This window comes from Lissotriton vulgaris, chromosome 8, assembly GCF_964263255.1.
Source record: "Lissotriton vulgaris chromosome 8, aLisVul1.2, whole genome shotgun sequence".
Taxonomy (NCBI): domain Eukaryota; kingdom Metazoa; phylum Chordata; class Amphibia; order Caudata; family Salamandridae; genus Lissotriton; species Lissotriton vulgaris.
Genome location: NC_141696.1, coordinates 1,123,770,871 through 1,123,795,168, shown reverse-complemented (window position 1 = coordinate 1,123,795,168; position 24,298 = coordinate 1,123,770,871). Strand labels below are relative to the sequence as shown.

Sequence of the window (24,298 nt, the reverse complement as noted above, 5' to 3'; positions counted from 1 at the left end):
TCTCGCATGCGGAACTATGAAGATGCAGGAGGCCATCATGCCCATCAACTGCATGAACACTTTAGCAGGAAGCGAGTGTTGAGGTCTGAATTTTTGTATCAGCAATTGCATGCTGTTTATTCTCGCTGAATTTGGCTGAGCTTTGGCTGCCAGAGTGTTTATTGTCGCGCCCAGGTACTGTCGCACGTGGGCGGGCTGAAGATGTGACTTCGGATAATTCAGTGAGAATCCCAGACTGTGAAGAAGATGAATGGTGTGGGACATGTGGCTGGCACATAGCTGAGCCGTCTTTGCTTGAATAATCCAGTCATCCAGATAAGGGTAGACATGTATATGCTGTCTCCTTAGGTGTGCTGCTACTGTGGCCAGGCACTTTGTGAACAACCTGGGTGCCGTCGTTCCTCCGAAAGGGAGGACTTTGAACTGATAATGTTGATTTTGAATAGTGAACCTGAGATACTGTCTGTGTGATGGGTGTATGGAAATACGCATCTTTTAGATCCAGTGTTGCGAGGAAGTCTCCCCCAACTGAGTAACGGCAGAACCTGCTGTAAGGTGAGCATATGAAAATGCTCTGACAGAATGTAACTGTTCAGAGGCCAGAGGTCCAGTATAGGTCTGAGAGACCCGTCATTTTTGGGTATTAAAAAGTACAGAGAGTACACCCCTGAGCCATGATCTTCTACAGGCACGAGCTCTATGGCTCCTTTTTGCAGCATGCTGACGACCTCCTGCTGCAATAAGTGTAAGTGCTCTGCGGACATAGGACGGTGTCTTGGTGGGATGTTTGGTGGAGTGGATGTTAATTCCAGACAATACCCGTACTGGACAATGTCTCACCCACCTGTCTGTGGTGATGGATTTCCAGACTGGCAGGAACTGTTGTAGTCTCCCCCGGACAGGTGTTATATGGTCGGGGGGCAGTGACAGGGCGTCACTGTGTTATTGGCAGAGGATCTGGAACGGGTTCCTCTGCCTCTGCCCTTGATGTTGTTTCCACGATATCCACCTCGGTTGTTTTTATTGTAGGTGGATTGTGTACTTTCTTTATTGTACTGTGTCTGTTGTGTGGACTGGCCTCTTGAGGGGCCCCTAGGAGTGGAGCGACGAAAGGAGCCACCCCGAAACTGCTGTGACTGCAGAGCCCCCATAGACTTTGCAGTCTGTGTCTTAACATTTTTTCAAGGGTGGTGTCAACCTCAGGTCCAAATAAGAAGTCCGGGTTAACTGGCTGATTAAGGATAGAAGTTTGTATTTCAGGTTTGAATCCTGAGATTCTCAACCAGGCGTGTCTCCTTAACATAACGCTAGTGTTGATGGCCCTGGCTGCAGTGTCAGCTGTGTCTAGCGCGCACTTGATGGAAGCATTGGTTATAAGCTTCCCTTCTTGGATTAGTAGTTCTGCATACTCCTTGTACTGATCTGGTAGGTGTTGCAACAGTGTCTCAAGGGTATCATAATGGGACCTGTCATATCTGGCTAAGAGTGCCTGAGTGTTGGCAATGCGCCAGATGTTAGCCGCCTGCGCAGCCACCCTTTTTCCTGAAGTTTCCAGAACTTTTGACTCTTCGCAGGAGGAGGAGCATCACCTGTAGTCTGGGAGTTTGCTCTCTTATGTGCATTAGAAAGAACTAATGAGTCCAATGGCGACTGTCCCCTTTTTATAAGTATGGTCCACAGGTGCCAGTCTATATTTCTTTTCAATCCTTGGGTTTAACACCATGGCTCTATAGGTGTCCTTAAAAATGTCACCAGTATGCTTAAGGACCTCTTTTAGCATGGGCAGGGTTTTGACTGTTCTTTCTGAAGTGGAAAAGGTGTCGGCCAGAAAGTCTTCCTCCACAGGGTCAGCATGTAGCTCGACGTCATGATTACTGGCTGCCCTTTCAATAAGGGCGTTAAAGGCAGTTGTGTCCTCAGTAGGAGATGTTTTCACACTGTACACATGAGTGTCAGGGACAGTCTGCGGATCCCTTGGGTCAGCTGGGTCTCCCCATGGTTGGTTTTGATCATCGGGATCAGTGTCCACATGATAAGGGTCCTCTTCATGTTCGTCATCCCCTGCATCCACATCTGAGTATGTTGGGGAAAGATTTTGAGGTTCTTGCCCATAGGAATGGAGGGGTTCCACAAGAGCTGGTGACGTTGTCGAAACCCTCTTCTTCAAGGGAATCTTATATGACTCCATGGGTGTTTCTGGTATTATTTTCCTTTTATATATGGACAGTCTACCAGTTTCCTAATCGATGAATTGCCTCAACTCCTATTCTTCAGGCTCCTCTGTAGCCTCCATTTCCGCTGACACTTGTTTAATGGCGCCGATACCTTGTTTGGTCTCGAACATCTTCGGACGCACTGAGGGTGGCAACCCGAATTTGATTGGTGTCGACGCGGTCTGAACGTGTCCAACCAGCTTTGGTGTCGGGGCCTTCTTTGGCCCGACAGCTGTAGCCTTATCCTTGATGCATTGGAGTGACTCCGACACTTCCTTGGCTACGAACGGACTGGGGCGCGTCGACTCGACAGGGTCCTTGGAGCCAGTCTTCGTCTTGTCCGCAAGCCTCGACCGAGGATCGATCCAGTCTTTCGATTCGAGTCTTTTGTGTGCGTCTACTCCCTTCGGCGTCGGCCTTGGTGGTTCGACAGCCTTGACCTTGGTCTTCGGTGCCCCGACCGTCGGTTCGATGACCTTCCTGAGCTTTTCGGCATCAACGGCCATTTTCTTTTTCTTCGGCTCCGAGGGGTTTGAGGCCTTGGAGCCGACCAGAGTTAATTACACTTTCGGTTTCGGCATTGATGCTTTCGGTTTTGATTTCTTTGGATCGACCGATGGCGGTTTTGAAACCGATGGCTCTTTAGTAATGTTCGAAGCCGGGCCTTTATGCGGGGCTGTAGAACAAGACTGTAGATCTTGGGTAAGGCCTAGTGGCGATCCCACGACCTGAACCTTATTGAGTGAGTCTTCGTCGGCCCCTGTATAGCCGGTTGGGCCTAGCTCCTAGCCTGAGCCATCTTCTACGACCCCAAGGGCCTCTGCGTCGTCTCCTACCTCTTCGACGACGTTTTCGTCCTCTTCTTGCACCTCTTCGTCTTCGGCGTCATACTCAGAGTCATGGCCCGAAGCCGGATCTGAGTGGTATTCCTGATCCTCCAGATCAACGACCTCTTCGTCTTCGGTCTCGAAGATGTTTTCGGGAACAGGCGCTGACTTCGACTCCAATCGAGCCGCGCGTCGAATCCGAAGAGTTTTCTTCGACCTGAACCGGGCACAGGCAATACAGTTGGCTTCGTTGTGATCCGGGGACAGGCACTTGTTGCACACCGGGTGGACATCGATGTGCGGGTATTTTACATTGCAAAGTGGACACCTCTTGAATGGGCTTCTTTCCATTGTAGATGGAAGATCGGGTCGAGTGTGGAAAGAAAACCGTCTGATTCCTCTATGTCCTCTCGAAAAAAAGTTACCGGTAACGAACGAAACGATACCGACGCTGTCGAAAGCCTTTTGGCTTTGTAGGAAGTTTTCCTAACTTGAGCTAAATAGTAACATCCGAACCCAATGGCGGAAAAAAGCAATCTGAGGATGGAGAGGATGCCCATGCACACTGTAGTCCAGGGGAGGAGCCACCTATCTTGTGATACTTCGAAGACTCTTCCAGAACAACAATGTGCAATCATCCAGACCCAACACTAGGCGGCGATCTATGCACAGATATGAATTCAGCAGCCCACATGCCTCGAACTTGGTGTTTCATAATTACTTGGGCCGCTCAACCCAATGGCAAGGGAGGGTACAAAAGGGGGTGGTGATGGACGGAGCATCTGAATCAATCAAAAACTCACACCCAGTCAAAAGATCTGGGTTTAATCCATCACCGTTCTTTAGCCCACTCTGCCACCCCAGTTCAGACATGGCTATATGTAAATCAGTCTGACCCTGTGCCTCATGGGAACAGTCCAGCCCGAACTGCCAAGCCATGTCTTCCCTGGACCGGAAACAAGCTTCCGAGGACCTGTTTCTAGCATTCCAGCCGTCTTCAGCCCGGCTTGCTTGAATCCAGTGGCAAAGTGAGCAAGGGACTCACGTCTGAGCATACCCTGCCACACTTATGGCGGCCAAAAGCGGTACAAAAGGGGGTGGTGATGGACGGAGCATCTGAATCAATCAAACACTCATACCCAGTCAAAAGATCTAGGTTTAATCCATCACCGTTCTTTAGGCCACTCTGCCACCCGAGTTCAGACATGGCTATATGCAAATCAGTCTGACCCTGTGCCTCATGGGATGAACTGGGGTGGCAGAGTGGGCTAAAGAATGGTGATGGATTAAACCCAGATCTTTTGATTGGGTGTGAGTGTTTGATTGATTCTACACAAGACTCAATTACTTTCTGGGCTCCAGGGAGGTACAGGAGGCATTGTGATCGGTGGAGATTGAACCCCTGGGCCCTGCCCGACCACTCCGCAGTTCAGCTAGACCTCGCTCTTCCACCCCAAAGCTGAGAACACCTAACACGGAGACAAAGAGAAACACTACTACGCTTTCCAGAAACTGTCCAAGAGGTGGAAAAGACCTTTCGGGAATACCTAGAAGTGAACGTAATGAATATGCTACTTACTAGTATGCATCTGTTCTTGGCATGTAGGGCTGCTGACATTCATATCTGTGCATAGATCGCCGCCTAGTGTTGGGTCCGGATGATTGCACATTGTTGTCCTGGAAGAGTCTTCGAAATATCACGAGATAGGTGGCTCCTCCCCTGGACTACAGTGCGCATGGGCATCGACTCCATCCCCAGATTGTTTTTAGCCATTGTGGCCAAGATGGAGTGAAACTCAGTGAATGATGACCATGCTATGAGTATACATGTGAATACTGCAGCTGCTACAGGCGCCGGGGAGGAGGGCGGGCGATATGAATGTCAGCAGCCCTACATGCCAAGAACAGATGCATACTGGTAAGTAGCATATTCAGTTCGAGGCATGTGGGCTGCTGAATTCATATCTGTGCATAGAATACATAGCAGTCCCTCCATTAGCGGCGGCCGCCCGTGCCAGCTGCAGCAGTTTGGAAAAGTGTCTTGAGAACAGCCTGCCCTACAGCTGCCTGCTGTTTGGAGTGCACGTCTACACAGTAATGCTTAGTAAATGTGTGTGTGGTAGACCATGTGGCTGCTCTACATATGTCCTCTAAGGGAATGTTTCCAAGGAAAGCCATAGAGGCCCCCAACTTTCTGGTGGAGTGGGCTCTTGGTGGAATGGTAAGAGTGCGTTTTGCTTTTACATAGCAGATCTGGATGCATTTAACGATCCACCTAGCAATACCAGCCTTGGAAATAAGGTTACCTTTGTGATGTGGCGCAAAGGCAACAAAGAGCTGCTTAGTTTTTCTAAAATCCTTGGTCCTATCAATGTAATACATTAGGGCCCGTTTAACGTCAAGGGTGTTGAGCATCCGCTCGGCCAGTGACTCAGGATTTTGAAAGAAAACAGGTAATTCGATTGTTTGACTGATGTGGAACTCAGACACAACCTTGGGCAGAAACTTAGGGTTAGTGCGGAGCACCACCCTGTTGGAATGAATTTGGATAAATGGCTCTTGGATTGTGAGGGCTTGCAATTCACTAACCCTCCGTAGCGATGTAATTGCTACGAGGAAAGCCACTTTCCATGTCAAGAACGGAATCTCGCAGGAATGCAGTGGCTCAAAGGGAGGACCCATCAGCCTGGTAAGAACCACATTGAGGTTCCACTCAGGAGCTGGTGGAGTCCGTGGCGGAATGACTCTTTTGAGGCCTTCCAGAAAAGCCTTGATGGCAGGTACCTTGAAAAGTGAAAGGTGCTGTCTATTTTGGAGATACGCGGCCATTGCAGACAGATGAATGCGAATGGAAGTATAGGCCAGATTACACTTGTACAGATGGAACAGGTAACAGATGATGTTCTGAATAGAAGCATCCAGCGGATCAATGTTGTGGTTCGCACAATAGATGACAAACCGCTTCCATTTTGCCTGCGTAGCAGGCTCTAGTAGTGGGCTTCCTCGCCTCCCGAATGATGACCATGCAATTGGGAGGTAGGTTGAGGTAGCCAAACTCTAGGACTTCAGGAGCCAGATTGCCAGGTTGAGCTGTTGCGGATCTGGCGGCTGAATGTCGCCATGGCTCTGAGTCAGAAGGCTGGGTGTGAAATGTAGCCTTTGATGCAGGACCACGGACAGTTCCAGAAACGTGGTGTACCATGGTTGGCGAGCCCACGTTGGAGCAACCAGGATGAGAGTCATCAAGTGCTGCCTGAGTTTGCGCGCCACCAGCGGAATCAGAGGTGCTGGGGGGAAAAGCGTACGCAAATTTGCCTGACCAGTTCATCCATATTGCATTGCCCTGCGACAGTGGGTGTGGGAACCTGGCGGCCAAGCTTTGGCATTTTGCGTTCTCCTTTGTGGCGAACAGGTCTATCTCTGGATGACCCCACCTTTGGAAGTACGGCCGGAGTACTGATGGATGTATCTCCCACTCGTGCATCTGGTGGCTGTGTCTGCTGAGCAGGTCCCCCATCTGATTGTCTTTGCCCGGGAGATGCTCTGCCATGAGGAAGATGTTCCTCTGAATGGCCCACTTCCACATGCTCTGAGCCAGATGAGACAGCTGCGGAGAGTGTGTGCCTCCCTGCTTTTGAATGTAGTACATCGCCGTCATGTCCGTCCGAATCAACACGACCTTGTTGCATAGATGTACTTTGAAGGCCTTTAGGGCCATGAAGATCGCCATCAGTTCCAGAACATTGATGTGCATCTTCCCCTGTTGCTGCATCCATAGTCCCTGCACAGTGTATTGGAGTACATGCGCTCCCCATCCCTGGAGAGAAGCGTCCGTTGTCAGGATAATCTGTGGCACAGGCTCCTGAAACGGTCGGCCCTTGCAAAGGTTTTGTGGATTCCACCAATGCAGAGAGTTGTATGCCTGACCGCTCACCAACACTAGGTCTTTCAACTGGTTGTGAGCCTGAGTCCACTGACGTGCTAAGCACTCCTGAAGCGGACGCATATGTAGTCTCGCGTGCGGGACAATGGAGATGCAGGAGGCCATCATGCCTATCAACTGCATGAACACTCTTGCTGGAAGCGAGTGTTGAGGTCTGAATTTTTGGATCAGCGTTTGAATGCTGTCGATTCTCACTGAATTCGGCTGCGCCGTGGCCGCCAGAGTGTTTATTGTCGCACCCAGATACTGCCGTATGTGGGCGGGCTGGAGGTGGGATTTTGGGTAATTCAGTGAGAACCCCAGATCGTGCAGAAGGTGAATGGTTTGGGACACGTGGTCGGCGCACTGCTGGGCCGACTTCGCCTGAATGAGCCAGTCGTCCAGATAGGGGTAGACGTGGATGTTTTGACGCCTCAGATGCGCCGCCACCGTGGCTAGGCACTTTGTGAAAACCCTGGGTGCTGTGGTGACCCCAAAAGGCAAAACCTTGAACTGGTAATGCTGGTTTTGGATGGTGAACCTGAGGTATTTTCTGTGTGAAGGATGTAGTGGAATGTGTAAGTACGCATCCTTCAGGTCCAGAGTTGCCAGGAAGTCCCCCTGTTGAAGCAGTGGGAGAACCTGTTGCAGTGTGAGCATGTGGAAATGCTCCGATAGGATGTAAAAGTTGAGGGGCCTGAGATCTAGGATGGGCCTGAGGGATCCGTCCTTCTTTGGAATAAGAAAGTAAAGGGAGTAAACTCCCGCACCTCTTTCCTGCAAGGGCACGAGCTCTATTGCCCCTTTTTGCAGCATGACTGTGACCTCCTGCTGCAATAAGTGCAAGTGCTCGCCGGACATAGGACGGTGTCTTGGGGGTATGTTGGGTGGAGTGGATGTGAGCTCCAGACAATAACCATATTGGATAAGTGTTCTGACCCACCTGTCCGTGGTGATGGACTTCCACATGGGCAGGAACTGCTGGAGTCTCCCCCCGACCGGTGTTGCGTGGTCGGGGGGCAGTGACAAGGCGTCACTGTTTGTTGGCGGTAGAGGACCTGGAGCTGTTGTTGCCACGTCCTCTGCCCTTGGCGTTGTTGCCACGGTATCCACCCCGACCTTTGTTGGTATAAGAAGTTTGGGTGTTGCTTTTGTAGAATTGCGTTGACTGTGAAAGTTGACCCCTTGAGGTGCCTCTAGTATTGGAGCGACGAAAGGACCCACTCCGAAACTGCTGGGACTGCAAGGCACCCATAGATTTTGCAGTGTCGGTTTCCTTTTTCATCTTCTCAAGGGTGGTATCAACCTCAGGGCCAAACAGGTGATCTGGGTTGACCGTCTGGTTCAAGATGGTAGTTTGAATGTCCGGCTTGAACCCAGATATCCTCAGCCATGCATGTCTACGAAGCATCACGCTAGTGTTAATTGCGCGTGCGGCGGTGTCAGCCACGTCCAGAGCGCACTTAATGGAAGCATTGGAGATAAGCTTCCCCTCTTGTATCAACATTTCTGCCGCTTCTTTATATTGATTGGGTAAGTGCTGTAAAAGGGTCTCTAGAGTATCATAGTGTGCCCTGTCATAACGCGCTAGTAGCGCCTGCGTGTTGGATATGCGCCACATATTGGCTGCCTGCGCCGCCACCCTCTTCCCTGAAGCCTCAAAGACTTTTGATTCCTTGTCTGGGGGAGGAGCATCGACCGTAGTCTGTGAGTTGGCTCTTTTGCGGGCATTGGAGACAACCAGGGAATCCAGAGGCAACTGTCCCTTAATACAAGTCGGATCAGGGGGCGCCGCCTTGTACTTCTTGTCGATTCTCGGGTTGATGACCCTTGCCCGGGTGGGCTCTTTGAACACCTCAGCTGCGTGCTTCAACACACCCTTCAGCATTGGCAGAGTCTTTACAGTCTTTTCAGAGACCGAAAAGGTGTCAAAGAGGAAGTCGACGTCCACTGGGTCAGCATGGAGCTCGACGTTGTGATTGGCTGCTGCCCTCTCGATGAGGGCATTGAAAGCCGCAGAGTCCTCTGTGGGGGAAGTTTTGGCTGAGAAAAGCGGAGGCTCCTGTCCAGAATGAGGGTCCCCAGGATCGCCACCTGCAGACCATGGTTCAGTCACATCCTCTGGGTCTGTGTAGACGGGATAGCTGTACTCATCCTCGTCGTCGCCTTCACCTGCCTCTACATTGGAATGAGTTGGTGAGAGTTCGTGAGCCTGTGGCGAAATGGGCTCCATCAAGGCAGAGCTACCAGCAGAGTCTCTCTTCCTTTTGAGTGGAATCTTGTACGACTCCAATTGTGGGTCAGGGGTGATCTTTCTCTTTAGGAGGGAGAGTCTGCCCGTGTTGGCGTCGATGAAAGGCTCCTGACGCTCCTCCTCTCCCAGTGGTCGTTGCCGTGGGCCCGGGACCACCAACGACTGCTTCGGCGTCGAAGACACCTTCTCGGGCACTCCGGCTCCCGGTTTTGCTGCGAAAGCCTTCGGCGCCGTCTTAGGCGGCAAGGTGAAAAGTATTGGCGTAGGCGCCTTCGCTGGTTTCTGCAGAGGCTTGGGCGGCACAGGGTCCTTCGGCTCGACTGCTGCGGCCCCCTCCCTAATTCGTTGGAGGGACTCCATAACCTTTTTTGTGAACGAGGCGGATGGGCGCGCCGGCTCGAGAGAGTCTTTAGCGGCTGGTTTCGGAGCGGCGACCGACGATGCGCCCTTCGGAGTCGACGCACTCGGCGTTGCCCCCTTTGGTTTGTCGAGTGGAAGCGAGGCAGAGAGGGACTTCGGGTCGTCCTGCCGCTTCTTTGGATCGAGAGTGGACTTCTTGGGGTCGTCGACCGTTTTTTGTGATCGAGTCCACCCTTGCTGGCGTCGACCGTCTTCGGTGCCGATGCGGCTGCGTCGGACCCCTTAACCTTTGGCTTCGATGTCGTAGCCTTCGGGTCGGCCATTTTGGCGTGGCTCTTCGGCTCGACGGCCATATTCGATTTCTTCGGCGCCGAGGCCTCCGAAGTCTTCGACCCGACCAGCGCAATCCGCACATTCGGTTTCGATATCTCTGGCGTCAAGACCGTAGGTTTCACTTTCGGTTTCTGAGGTACCGGGAGTGGTTCGGTATCAATGTCCGTGGCCGGGCCGGAAGGCGGAGCCGTGGAACGTACATAAAGGTCTCGGGTAAGGCCAGAAGGCGATCCCTCGACCTGGGCCTCATGATGTTGGACGGCCCCGGAGCCAGTCTGAAGAAGCTCCTCGTCCGAGCTATCCTCTACGGTGGCAAGGGCCCCGCCGTCGTCCCCTACCTCCTCGACGACTTCATCGAAATCCTCGGCCTCTGCGTTGTAGCTGTCCTCGACCTCCGACGCGGGGTTAGATTCCGTGATCTCCTGGATATCGTCGTCCCAGACATCCCCAGCATCGAAGATGTCCGTAGGGGGTGGGCCAGATTGCTGGGTCTCCAGGCACGCAGCTCGACGGAGCTTGAGTGTCTTTTTGGACCGGAACCTGGAACAGGCCATACATTTGGCCTCGTCGTGGTCCGGCGACAAGCACTTGTTGCACACCGGGTGTACATCGATATGCGGGTACTTCGAGGCACACACCGGGCATCGTTTGAATGGACTTCGTTCCATGATGGATGAAGAGGTTGGAGCGTCGAGTAGGCCCTTCCGCGCCGAAAGCACGCGGAAGAACAATGTCGGTTCGGAGCCGAGGAAGTTACGAACCCGAACGAAAGACAATACCGACGCAAGTCCTAAAGACCTTTTGGTCTCAATCAAAGTAAAGTTAAGAACTATCGATTCCGACAGAGGGAACCGAACACATCCGAACCCAATGGCGGAAAAAAGCAATCTGGGGATGGAGTCGATGCTAATGCGCACTGTAGTCCAGGGGAGGAGCCACCTATCTCGTGATACTTCGAAGATTCTTCCAGGACAACAATGTGCAATCATCCGGACCCAACACTAGGCGGCGATCTATGCACAGATATGAATTCAGCAGCCCACATGCCTCGAACTTTCTGAAACCTCACCAGCCATGATATGGAACACCCTGAAGAAGATAATCAGAGGCTTATTGATCGCTATATCAGTGGCGGACAATAAAGCTAGACGCCACAAACTGGCACAACTCCAGGAACAGGTCCGGGAACTCAAGTGCATCCACCATCGCACTTAGGCCCGAGGGTCTGGAGGCATTTAGAGATGGCCAGGAAACAACTGGCTAGCCTAGACCACACAGAACATTTTTAATTTTACATCTTAAACACGCATTCTACATGGGATGGAATAAGAGCAGGAGAAGGCAAGCTAACACACTTACAAGGCAATGACAGGCTAACACCGTGAATGCTCTGACCACAGACACAGGTGAGGTAATAGAGGGGGATGAGATGGTGACAGCCAGGTTCAGATCATTCTATATGGACCAATACGCTGCCCAGGAGCTCCCTTCCAAGCCAATCTTTGACTACCTGAAAAGAGCGTGGGTGTCTAACTTGACGGCAGAACAAGGGGCAGACCTTGATATGCCTATCAGAATCGAGGTCGTCATATCTGCAATTTCTAGGTTAAAACCGAACAAATCTCCTGGCGGCGGCTTCTCAGCTGCTTTCTACAAAACATACTGTAACCTTTTAGCCGCCCTCCTCACAAAGGTATTCAACACAATCACAAGCTCATCGACACTCCCTCCATCATGGTAACTGCGAAACCGGGCAAGGACAAGAAATTATGTGGGTCTTATCGTAGTACTCTTAAATGTAGATGTGACACTGTTCACAGGGATCCTAGCAGCATGTCTTGCCACATGCACAGCTGGGCGGCCCAGACCAGTCAGGATTTATCCCTAATAGACAATGCACAGATAACAGAAAACGTCTTCACCTTATAGACAAGGCGTCCCGCTGCCAGCGAGAGATGAAGCTTTTCTCTAAAGACGCGGAGAAAGCATTCAATAGGGTGCATTGTCCCTATCTAGCAGAAGTTCGAGACATTTTTGGGCTGGGAGGTAGGTTCTGCTTGTGGGTGCTACCAGGATATGAGAGACCCCGAGCCTTGGTTAGAGTAAACTGCAGAAATTCTGAAAGCTTCTCAATTGGACATGGCACTTGACAGGGATGCCCCCTTTCCACTCTCTTGTTCGCGCTCTGCATGGAGCCTTTAGCGGCAGAGACTATGATGAGATCTAGATGTGGGGGTTGGGGGGGTGCTTTGGGGGTGAAGAGCACTTGATCACGGTCTACGCCGACTTTCTAGTCTCTATCAACAATCCCCGGGCGACACTTTAGAGTTTCCTACAAAAAGTCAAGAGGTTTGGAACAGAATCGGGCCTCCGAATTAATATTACCAAATTTCAGGCTCTCGCCTGACAGTTTCCCAAGCCACTCAGGAACTTCTCAAGCGGACACTCATTTAGCTGGAAAAAGAATATTCGGTATCTGGGTATCCAACTCGCCCCGACTATTCAAGAGACCGTGACTATCAATTACCGAGAATTAGTGGGCAGAGTGAAGTCGGACTTGTCCCGCAGGCAACCATACCCACTGTCTTGGTTGGGGCACGTTGCGGCACTAAAAATGAAAGCTGTGCCCGAGTACTATACCAATTTCTGGCTTGGCAACTCTGGCACCCACCGGGAGCACTCCAATCTATACAAAGGGTCTTCCAGACTTTCATTTGGGCGAATCTGCGCCCTCGGATGAGGTGTGTAATGAGATTGCGGACTTTAAGGCAGGGAGGCCTGGGCGTCCTATCCATATTGCATAACTACCAGGCTATACAGCTGAGATATATAGTGGAGTGATCGCGCTCAGAATCTGAAAAATCTTAGTTGTTTATGGACAGGGTGCTGGTGGGAACTTCCCTGTGGTAGATCTCGTTCTTGAAAAAAGTAGGCTGCCCTCCTAACCTGTACCTCTTGGCGATCACTGCACCCATGCGGTGGGGACAAAGAGAAGCCTCACATCATTCCCCTCCAATTGACCCCAATAATGGAGAACCCAGAATTCACACCTGAACTGAACCGCTCTGCATTCAACGCCTTGCAGAAGCCGGGGTACAGATCTATAGGGTCTCATCCTATTCAACACTTAAAGCTGACCCTACACTCCTTCGAAACGAGAGATTCCACTATGTGCAAATCAGGTATTGGGTAATGGGCCCTGAATTGAGGGAAGCTGCACAATGACATCCAACTAACTGAGCGGTGGCTCCTTAGTAGGGAGTACGGCAAAGAATTAGTCTTCAATCTATATAAACTTTTGATGGGCCTAGAACCAGGGACAAAATCCTCTGAACAGCTGCAGGGCGAATGGTAATTGGGACGCAACTTAATACAAAAGGAGTGGAGGGATATACACTATGGGGCAAGGTACACGGCATCCAACACTTCTAGCACAGATACACTGGTGAAGATCGCCTCCAATGGGTATTGGACCTTGGGCCGCCTACATAAAATCAACCCAGAATGGGGGGACAAATGTTGGAGAAGCAAAGACTCACCTGGGACTCTTGTTCACAGCACATTTTTGATAAGCGGTCCTATCGGAGATCGACACACATTTTGAACCCACTCTCCTTTATAGTACTAGGTCTACCCAACTTGATAGCCTACCCACTCCAATCCAAGAGAGGCAGAGACATTACATGGGCCCTGAGGGCGGTGCACCAATCAATACTGGCTTCATGGGGTACAGACAAATTCCCATCTAGGCTGTCCTGGCTAAATCGTATTTGGGATTTTCTGAGGATGGAGAGGCTTGCATCAACACAAACCTGAAGGACCTGGCGTCCATTCATAACACTTCTTTCTCAAGAATTCACATAGCTCACATGCCCTAGATATCTCAGGCTGTTATGCTTGACAGATTCATCCCCAAACTTGAACTAGATCCATCCCCACAATTGAACTAGATTAACCTTGTAAATCTAAAGGCTGCTATCCTGGGATGTACTACTAACAATGCAGGGACCTGAGCGGGGAGTGAGTGGGGGTGAGCAAGGGGGGGGGGGGGGGGGGGGGGGGGGGAGAGATTCAATGTTAAAAGGTGCATAAGATCTAAGAGCGTCGAATTTTGACACCAGTCCAGCAGAGGATCGCCTACATTTACCATGCTTTTCCAGGAACAATAAAACACATTTAAACAGGACTATCTGGTTTTAAATCTTATGTATTACCTTAATTATGCAATACATCAAGTTGGTCCCGTGACACTGAACAAGAGCTAAGCTCCCAAATCATCCTAAATGGGATAAAAACAAAAATGCCCAGAAAACCCCTCAGAACACTTTATAAATCTCATTTTTAACCTGAGAGGAGTAATTCCATTGACACTGCACAGAGAATCTAAACATGCACTCTAGGGTAAGAGCTTATACTACACCTAACTGGCTGAAGAATGGAATGAAATACAATGGGACTGAAAGGCTATTAACTGGCTAACAAAGCTGGATTCATTTGCATAATGAAAATACTGTAATCTAGCACAATTTCTTGCCTCAAGATTCGTGGAGTATGGTTGCCAAGACTGGAAGGTGTTTAATTGGAAGGACCAATACCTTTTGCTAAAGCAGCTGTAACAACTGTAAAGTGAGCACATAAATTACCAGTTACAAGGATCCACCCATTTGGGTATCAAGGCGCAACATTTAGACCAGCCTCAACTGCAAGATTGCTTTTAATAAACATGTTGCCTAAAAGAGTTAAATGATTTCGTTACATCACAGCTTTATATTTTTCAATAATGCAACTATATTCCCAATGACTCAGCATATACTATGTCTGCAGAAACTGGGAAACGGATTGGGCAATAACATTTAGAGAAGTCGAAGAAAAATCAGTTATTCATATATCATGATTAGTCCTTTAAACGGTTATTTCTGGTGCCTAAATGTATGATAGGGACAGAGGAGGAACTTATTGAGCTGTACATTTTTGATGGGTTAGTGAGCACCAATCTGAAGGCAAAAATAAATAGAATCTTTGCTCACAAGTGTTACCTATACTAAGTGACTGCCCAAGAGCACATTTACCCTCCTTGTAGTACCAACCAGAAAAGTAGCCTAGTTGGAGCACAGCCAATATAACAAACCAATATGGAGACATTCTCCTTTTGGTACAGCCAATAATGAATGTACAGGACACCTCAATACTGTTTGCAGAGTGATTAAGTCTTTTGGGATCAAGAGAATGTTCTAGCAATTGGCCTGAGGGGCAAATGCGGACAGTGGTAATAACACTATCAGGAGGATTTAAATCTCCACTGCTAAAGGCTTAACATTAAAATCTTGGACTTGACATCAGTGGCAACAGAAATACTTAAAATAATGGACCTTAAGAATTGGAAAGATAGCTCCCCTTCCACCTCATGTTACCGACTTCAAATTAGTAACAAAACGGTGGCCTAAAAAACAAAGGTCTCGAGTTCAATTTTCATCACTATAAAAAAGCCAAAGCTTGGGGCAGGGAACAAAAAGGCACGGCGCAAGGGAATTCACTCTACACCAAGCTGTACATTTTTAAATCGCAATAGACATTTTTAACAAGCTACAGGGGAACTTTTGCTGCCCTTGTTGCTGTTGCTCTGTTTTGCCCCGAGTCTACTGCGGACCCCTGATTGCTGCCACGGACCCGCCCGCCTGTCTCCTGCTGCCCGGCTGCTCTGTATCCAGCTAGAGCGGGGCCGCCGAGAGGAGACCGGCGAGGAGCGAACTACATCCCCCAGAAACCCTTGCTGGGGTCCGTGTCACCTGGGAGCGCCAGGCGGCGCCTTAAAACCGCATCAGACCCGTCTCGCGGGACGCCGGGCGAAGCCCGGGCCAAGGGCGGGCTCGTTTTAGCCCGTTAAAGACCGGGTAAGACTGGACTGGGCTATGTCCTTTGCATTTTTGTTTTTTTGATACATCCTTTGTTAACTGACACTATTTACATAGCTGCTACTCCCTGCTATCTATGACATTTCATCTGTAATTAATTGGAAACTGTGTCTAATCATGAATAGAGGCACTAGAAGCAAAACGACGTCGAACGCCGTACAGGTAACAGGACCTATAGATCTTTTTATCACCAGGACTAATGAGGTGATAGACCAGAGCATTATTCTGCTGGAGCGTCTTGTATCCCAGGAACTGGAAATAGCTAGAAGATCCTCCATGGGGCCCCTCGCCTCTGCCCAAACCCCCATTCATCAGGGGACGATCACACCCTTATTACTTCCATCAGAAACCATCGCAGAGATACACACTCTCTCTAGCATTGTGGACCTCTGTGCTACTCAGTTGTCCCTTGAATTGCATTCAAGTGAAGACTTAGAAAAAACTCCTGATCTAAATTTAACACACTCCCATGTTGAAACCCCGGGGAAAAATGCCAAGGGTAAGAGGGAGGGGGCGATTGCAAAAAGGGCAAAGAAAAAAAAGAACACTTCTAACTCAAACAAACTTACATCCCCCAACAGGTATTCAAACATCCACCTCTAACCAGTCTCTACACACCTCTATAAATGTCAGCAGTACTCATCCAACTAACATCACAGGAGCACCTGAGAACCTAATTGGTGCGGGGGCAGTGGGAGGCACATGTAATACATGTAATACATGTGTATCGAATAACCAACTGCTCCTAAAGAGCGTGGGGGAGCTCTTTAAACGTTACCTGCAACCAGTAGAAAAAAGTCTTATGAATATCGAGAAACAACTGGCAAAATTGAACACACCACCGTTCTCTCAGAAATCACTAGGCCCGCCTACTGCTTGACCCCCAAAATCCCTAGCAAATTAGTTCAACCAGCCCAATCTGATACCCGAGTAAAACCCGCACCAGCTCCAAAAGCTGTAAACATGCAGCAGAAATCTGCACAAGACACATCTCAGACTATAATAGGAGACGGGAAGGTAAAATCCAACCATACTTTAGATACCCCCCAGGCACCCTCGGGCTCATCTAAAAGTCCAACTCAGGCAGCTAAGCCGAAAGCGACACTATCCATACCTCCGAAAGGGCCGGCCTCACAACCCCTGGGTGAAGGGAGAAAGGGAGTGAGGTTTAGGCGTCCGACACATTTGCCACCTGAGGCGAGCCCATACACTGTCATTCTTACTGGGGTCCCAGAGTTGCCGGACAGCACAGACGAACCCCCTTGGTCCCTTCGAAATAAGGTCCCGCAGAGGTTGAGCCAAAATAGACCTCTTCAATCACCAAATCTTAGCAGAATCTCATCGGTACGAAGAGTGCCTTGGATCGGCGAATCAAAAAAAAGTATACAGGGCGATTGAGTTATAGTCAATTGTGATGATCCTTCCACAGTTGACTATATTTGCTCCTGGCCTGCCCTGGCAAAAAAGGGGGGGATCGACGCACATCGTCTGTCCTTCTATCCACCTTCGAATATTGAGTATGGAGAACCCCCTAGCTGGGATGAGGGTCCGGACTGGTCCTGGAACCAGGTGGGTCACTGGAACCATGTGGGTCACTGGAATAGACATAGAAACAGAAACTGGACTAGAGACTGGGAACCACGTCCTTGGTTTCCCAGAAGAGAACAGTCTAGCCTGGAAGGCTGGAGGGGATTTCCTACTAGAAACAGGTTCGACTGTTTAGATATGGTCGATTGACCAACAGGATACATAAATGAGGTACGTCAGACACCCAGTACCTCATTTGTCTCCTTAACCCCAGGAAGAGTACACAACCTGTCTAATAATAAACAGATTCCCTATTATATCAGCCCGACACCGATAAACACTAATTTCACCTCTAGCCAGTTGTCAGCACCCCAGGCTCAGCCCCTTTCACAACATCTTGCTATAGAATTAACATCTGAAGGTTGCCTGTTCACAGACAAACGAGAATACGGATACACTCTCCTGTGATAAAATAATTACAGACACTCTGAACACGCCACGGCAGAATTTAGCCATTACCACAAGCTCATTCCAACTGGAACCTGGCTCATCACAGATCGAGAGGAGAGCCAGCGTGACAATAACATCATGGAATATCGCTGGCCTCTCCAAAAAATCAAAGGATCAAACACTCTTAGCTTTTATGGATACATTTGACATCATATGTCTTCAGGAGTGTTGGGACCAAGAGGAAACTCACATACAGGGTTTTAGTACCCTCTTCACCCCTTCCATTCAGGGAAATCGAGGTAGGGGATCTGGAGGTCTGTGCACGTATATCTCCAACCTGGCTAATTTGTCAGTGAAGAGATACGAACTGGAGGGGCTTAAGAACAGGCAGTGTAAATCATTGCATGGCTTCTCTGTAAAAGGGAAAGGGCGGCGCCTTCTTCTGATTAATTTATACAACAACATTCAGAAAGAAGATGCTAAAGCTTTCATAAGTGAGTTGACTTCTATCCTAAATAAAGGAGTGGGGGAGGCTGATTGCATCCTCATAGTTGGAGACTTTAATTGCCACCTATGAACTTACGGTGATTCAAAAATTTGCGGCATAATAAACTTAAAAGGGGAACCTTGCACGCACTTTGTACACACCGCTTTTGGTAATATGTTAAACCAACTTATGCACGATTGGGATTTAGGACACGCTAATGAACTCTGTGAGCCCATGGTTGCATTTCAACCAACCTTTCACGGCCGAGGGGCAGGTACCGTGATAGACTTTGTGTTGATATCTAATAATAACCAGGGCTCCGTTAAAGGGTTTAAAACTGAAGAACTAGCTATGAGTGACCATTTCCCAATAAGGGTCAGTCTTGACACGGGCAGCTACGACAGCCATGAAATAAGTACACCTGAAAAACTATACCGCCATTCTATTTCCCTGTCTAGGAGAAATGGGTACGCCTTTAAGTGGGCTAAGGTCGACCCTAAAAAATTCTTAGAAGAGGTAATTATCAAAGAGCGTGAGCACTTTACAACGTCCTTGGAGCAAAATTCTAATCCTCACCTGATTAGAGTGGCTTATGATAAGATAGTTGCCACTTAAATGATAAATTAACCAGGAATCAAAAAGTTGGAGAGAAAATTAGATCAGCAGGCTGGTTTGATTTCACCTGTACCAAAGCCCATAAAGCTCTTATACAGGCAATAAAGACTATACCGAAAGATACCAGCTTAATTAGAGCTGCCAGGTCACATTACAAACGGGCATTACAACACAGGAAGAACGAACTTAAAGTTCTCGCCTGGGAGGCTCTAATTAAGGCCAGCGCCCTCAGGGATAATATTTCATTTTGGAGAGAAGTCAACTCCCCCTTTTTCCTTGAGAACAAGACCGATTCCATGGAGATTGCCATAGCTGAAGATGTGTGGGTTAGTTACTTCACGGCTTTGTATAAAAATGACGATCTAGAGATGTCAAACCTTTTTGTGACTTCACAACACTCTGACACTGTCCCACAGCCCGAAGTAGCATCTTCCCTGGACTCCTTTCCATTGAATATAGTTTTCTCCCCACTAGAGGTCGAGCAAGCCATCCGAGAGAGTGCTAATTCAAAAGCCCCAGGGCCAGATCGAATACCCATCGATTTATTCAAAGAAAATTTAGAACTCTGGGCCCCACTTCTCACAAACGTAATAAACACTTCTAGTCAAACAGGTTTTCCCGCCACATGGCATGAAGCCATTGTAATCCCTATCTACAAAAAAGGTGACAGGCAGGATCCAAAATGTTATAGACCCATTTCCCTGCTTGATTCCCTGATGAAAGTAGCAGGCAGGGTTTTATTGACTAAATTGCAATCCTGGGCCAAATGTAAAGGGGTTCTCTCCAAACTCCAATACGGTTTTAAGAGTGGCCTGGGTACAGTCGAGCAGGGTCTCAATTTGACATTAATAATGAACAAATACACGACAGTCAAAAAAGGGAACCTGTTTCCGACATTTGTCGATCTAAGCTCGGCCTTTGATTGCCTGGATCACAAAGTGCTATGGTATACTCTGACCAAGATGGGGATAGACCCACATGTCCTGAATTTCATTAAGGAACTTTACAGAGATGCAGGAGCAACGGTACGATATGGCAAAAATGGTGAACGAACTAAAAAGTTTCCCATAGAAAAGGGCGTACAGCAGGGATGCATTCCTGCCCCTTTTCTTTTTAATTTATACATTAACAAAGTGGCAGATTTTCTAATAAACCTGGAAGTTGACTACCCTAAAATAAACGGCGAATCGGTACCTTTACTATTATACGCCGATGACGCTGTAATTATGTCACAAACTCAGACGGGCCTACAGAAGGCCCTAACCGGGTTTTCAACTTTCATGAGCACCAGAGGGCTGAAGATTAATGTGGGAAAAACATTCACCATGTGTTGCACCTCAAAATATAATTCTAAAATTGACTGCAAAACCTTCGTTAATCAATCAAAGATAGGCTTGACAAAAACCTTTTCATATTTAGGTATTACTTTTAACAATAGGGGAACATGGACTACAGCCATCACCACTCGCAACCTGGCCTTCACCCGCACCATAGGCGCAGTAAAACAATTCGCCAAAAGACTGGGCGGGAAACCAATTGACACCCTGCTCAAGATCTATGCAGCAAAATGTGTTTCTACTGCGACATACGGTGCAGGTATCTGGGGGACGGCCGATTGCACTCAAATTCAACTAGCAGAAAATGCTTTTTTTTAGGTATCTGCTTGCAGTCCCAAGATCTACCTCTACGACCATATGTCACAAAGAACTAGACCGAGTCCACATCACTGACATAATAAAGATAACACCAGTCATGCTGTGGCACAAGATATGGTCTTCAGGGGATACAGCCTTTAGCAGGGAAGTAATTCAAGACTGCATGAATCAATCAGCTGCTAATAAGTTCATTTGGCTTTCTTATGTTAAAAAATGTTTGTACTCTATCGGCCATCCAGAACTTTATACAACCCCAAGTTCTTGTACACTAATGTCCCAAAAAACTTTAAAGGAAATCTGCTTCACGTTATTAGAAGACAGGCGGTGGTATCTGGATGGTAACAAGTCAACGATCATTTTCCACCGTCTCATTCTTCATGGACCAGGCTTACATCCATACCTGGCCCCGGCATTTTCCAGCTATCATAGAATGCTATTGACACGGATGAGAACGGATTGTTTTTATAGGCTAATTTCATTCCCCGCCCCAAATGACTGGTCTGCTACTCTAATAAACTGTCCCTGTGACGACCTATCTACCCAGTCTAACATTCATTGCATCTTTTTTTGCAAATTTTATGATTGGGGTAGAAAGCGCTATCTGTTACCCATTTTAAAGATGTGGGGACTAAGACAATGTAAACCAGCCTTGATCAGACTTTACATGTTGCAAGATGAACCTACTATGTATGCAGCCATTACATTCTTGAAATACATAGTAAGATGAAGAGGGACGATGGTTTAACGAAAAATAATTTGTATGTTTGTATTATACTGTACCTTATTACACTTAATAGTACATTACAATTATCTAGGCCCCATTTTAAGTGCTCTATGAATTGTTTATTAACGTGGTTCTCTTAGTTTTTAAATATTCCTCGTATAATTTGGTGTATTAACTCGAACAAATGTATGATATGGATGAAATGTTTTTATATTCTAATGTGCTTTTATGGTCTTTTTACTAATACCGAATAAAGCTATCTTTGAAAGAAAAAAAACAAGCTACAGTCTGAGCTGGTGGTGCCTAAAAGTAGAAACAAAGACTTTCATAGCAAAAATGTGAAAGGCAATAAACATGGATTTCAATGTTAAGAAAATGCAATCACAAACCCACAAATCAGGGGCCACGCTTTGTAAACGCTAAAAGGTAAACCACTAACCTGGTCTTTTTTGCCACTTATAGTCAAATTGCTTATTGCCCAGGCAGCTTCCTTCTGCGTCCCAAAGTCTCCCTAAAAAACAAAACATAACACGTTAGCTTCATTTTTCCATAACATTTTTTCTTTTAAGAAATTCATGAATATCTATACTGCATTTCTCTTTCTGCCAATATTTCCTATTGGAAATCTAAGATCTACCTGTGCCTAGACAGCCATCACAGGTTCTTAAGTACCAAGTGGGGGACGAGGGTCATAAGTAGAGTACAAACTGCAAGCCGATTGTTAAAGGTAACTTTTATCATTTACAATATGTAACTAGGGTAGAGTCACATGCAGTACTCTTCAGACAAAAGTATTGACACAGTCTTCAACATAACACTGTCAGGCCAACTTTACCCTCCATTCTGGTGTCAATTTAAATAAACCGTATAGTGAAAAGAAACTGACCACACTGCTGCCCTGCAGATGTGATTAAGTCTTGGGTTTCCTGAGTGATTATAGCTCCTTATGTGTGCGTCAAATTCAGTTTAGCTGTAGCCACAATAAGGCAATTAGCCTGCCCAGAACATGTTTTAATACAAGATGCATTCATTAAGCCAATTCAGGCTTTGAAATGCCCTTCCCTTCACACAGTTATGCTAAGGCAACTAAGCTGATTACAAGTGTGGAAAGGTTTTGATGTCTAGATAATGAGAGCAGCCAACCTGGAGGTGGTACGAAACGCAATGTATACCCTTTCATCTGTCTACTGTTGCAGGCCTGATTCAGTCTGTAAAGTGCTGCATTTATTTGCTTCCTGTTCAATGTCTACTTCAGTCTGAAGTGCTGCAATGAGGTGTCGAGAACAAGGAGTACACAAGTGCTGTGTAGCTTCAGTGTATAAGTCTGAATCCTGTGCCTTTGTTAAATCCCATGGATGTCAGCCATATGTAACCAAGTCTGGGTAGGCAATGGCAGGACTAGCTGAGGTAGCTACAATTGCAGGCAGCCTAGTGGTGGTATTGAGAGACATGTCATGCGACGAAAGAAAAGGCATCTGAAAATCTGGTTATGGAAGTTCTATGCCTTACAGCCTGGCCAATAAAATGTTTTTAAATCTGTCAGCGCTCTGCCTTACAATTTTGTCAGTAAAACTCCTTCCTTCACCTTTTATTGGCTGGCTGTGTTCTGTTTCCATCTCTGAAAGCGCATATGAAGCAAGGGACCCAGACTGCTGTTGATCAAGAACTTTAGGTCTGAAGATTTATATGGTTCTGGGTCATTTGTTAGGAAACTTTGTAATTTGTAGACCCATGCCTTACTCTTAGTCGCCGTCTGTGGACTGGCTTTAATATATTTAGCTGTTTCACCGGCAGAGGGGCTCCTTCATGTAACACCACTACAATATTTGATTTGCATTTCAACACGCCACTGCATTTGGTCTCCACTCCACTGCACTTTGAAGAGATTAGTCTTAACTTTATCATTTTATGCACTTCTTTACTCGACTGTTGCAACATTACATGAGTGAATGGGTTAGAAAAGCCCTGTATGCCAGGTGAGAATCTTATACAAAACCCTTGATGGTACTGGTATTTTACATGGGGGAACTTCCTACTTTAAGCCTTTTACAAAAAGCAGAGTAATCTGGATTTTGAATATAAATCTGTAACTCTTGTATCAATAGCAAGTTCAATGGCAGCCAGATGTGAATGCAGAAGTTTACACGCCAGGAAATATTGCTTGAGAGTTTGCAAAAATGTTATAACAACCTGGACAGTAGCATTTAGTGGTTGACCGGAGGAGCTTTGGAATTAATTGCTAAGAGTGTCCACTTTGGGGTGTACCCTGCATAAAGCAGTATTCCTAATCTTTGAGACAGAGGCCTCAGTCCTGATATGAGTTCTAGATGAGTTCACACAAAGAGAAAACAATGCAGTACTTGGAAGTAAACAGGTTTCAGCGAGTAATCCTCAGTTTAGCCTCAGTAGCTTAGCACCCGTATCAAGGCCTTCCTCAGATATGTGTGCGATACATTAACAGCAACTCTAAAACAACAATAAAGTGACCAAACATTTACATTTTCAAAACACAAAATTTTACCTAAATTGAATGTAGGGCTACAGAGGTATCCAAGAACCTAAGTGGGATCATATGTTGAAAATCGAAACATATCAGATGAAGGAATTGAATCTCAACCGTACTCTAGCAGTGCCCAGGTTGTCAGGACTGGCATTTCTTATCTTGTACACCAGAGCTCCCCAAATCAGAATGTCATCGCGATTGGGTGACAGACAGATTTCAGACCAGGCCATGGCCGGTCCACGGATAGATAGCATGGCACTGAGAACAATAATGGAATGGTGATCGTGTGCTCATTCTCAGAGGAGACCCATATGTGGAACCGTTTTCGGGCACCGATATCAACCATTGAGTATTGAGGCTTCAATGGTATTGCTCCAATAAGATATTAGAAGTTGTGAACAATTTATAAGAAAGGACATAGAAAGCATTTAACAAATGTGAAGCACACCAAACCTTAAGCCTTCCCTTACCCCAAGGAATGCCGGTTGGATACAAAGAATCTGGTTCAAATGAGAA

At 47.5% G+C, this 24,298-nt stretch overlaps 1 protein-coding gene across 1 annotated transcript in view; it reads right to left on the bottom strand.

The window, feature by feature from the left end:
* KPNA3 (karyopherin subunit alpha 3) overlaps positions 1-24,298 on the bottom strand; it is an 855,988-nt gene that overhangs the window by 201,508 nt on the left and 630,182 nt on the right. Inside the window, exon 14 of the mRNA XM_086934956.1 lies at positions 21,719-21,790. Within this exon, the coding sequence (XP_086791082.1) occupies positions 21,719-21,790 (72 nt within the window). The remainder of the gene's footprint in view (positions 1-21,718; positions 21,791-24,298) is intronic.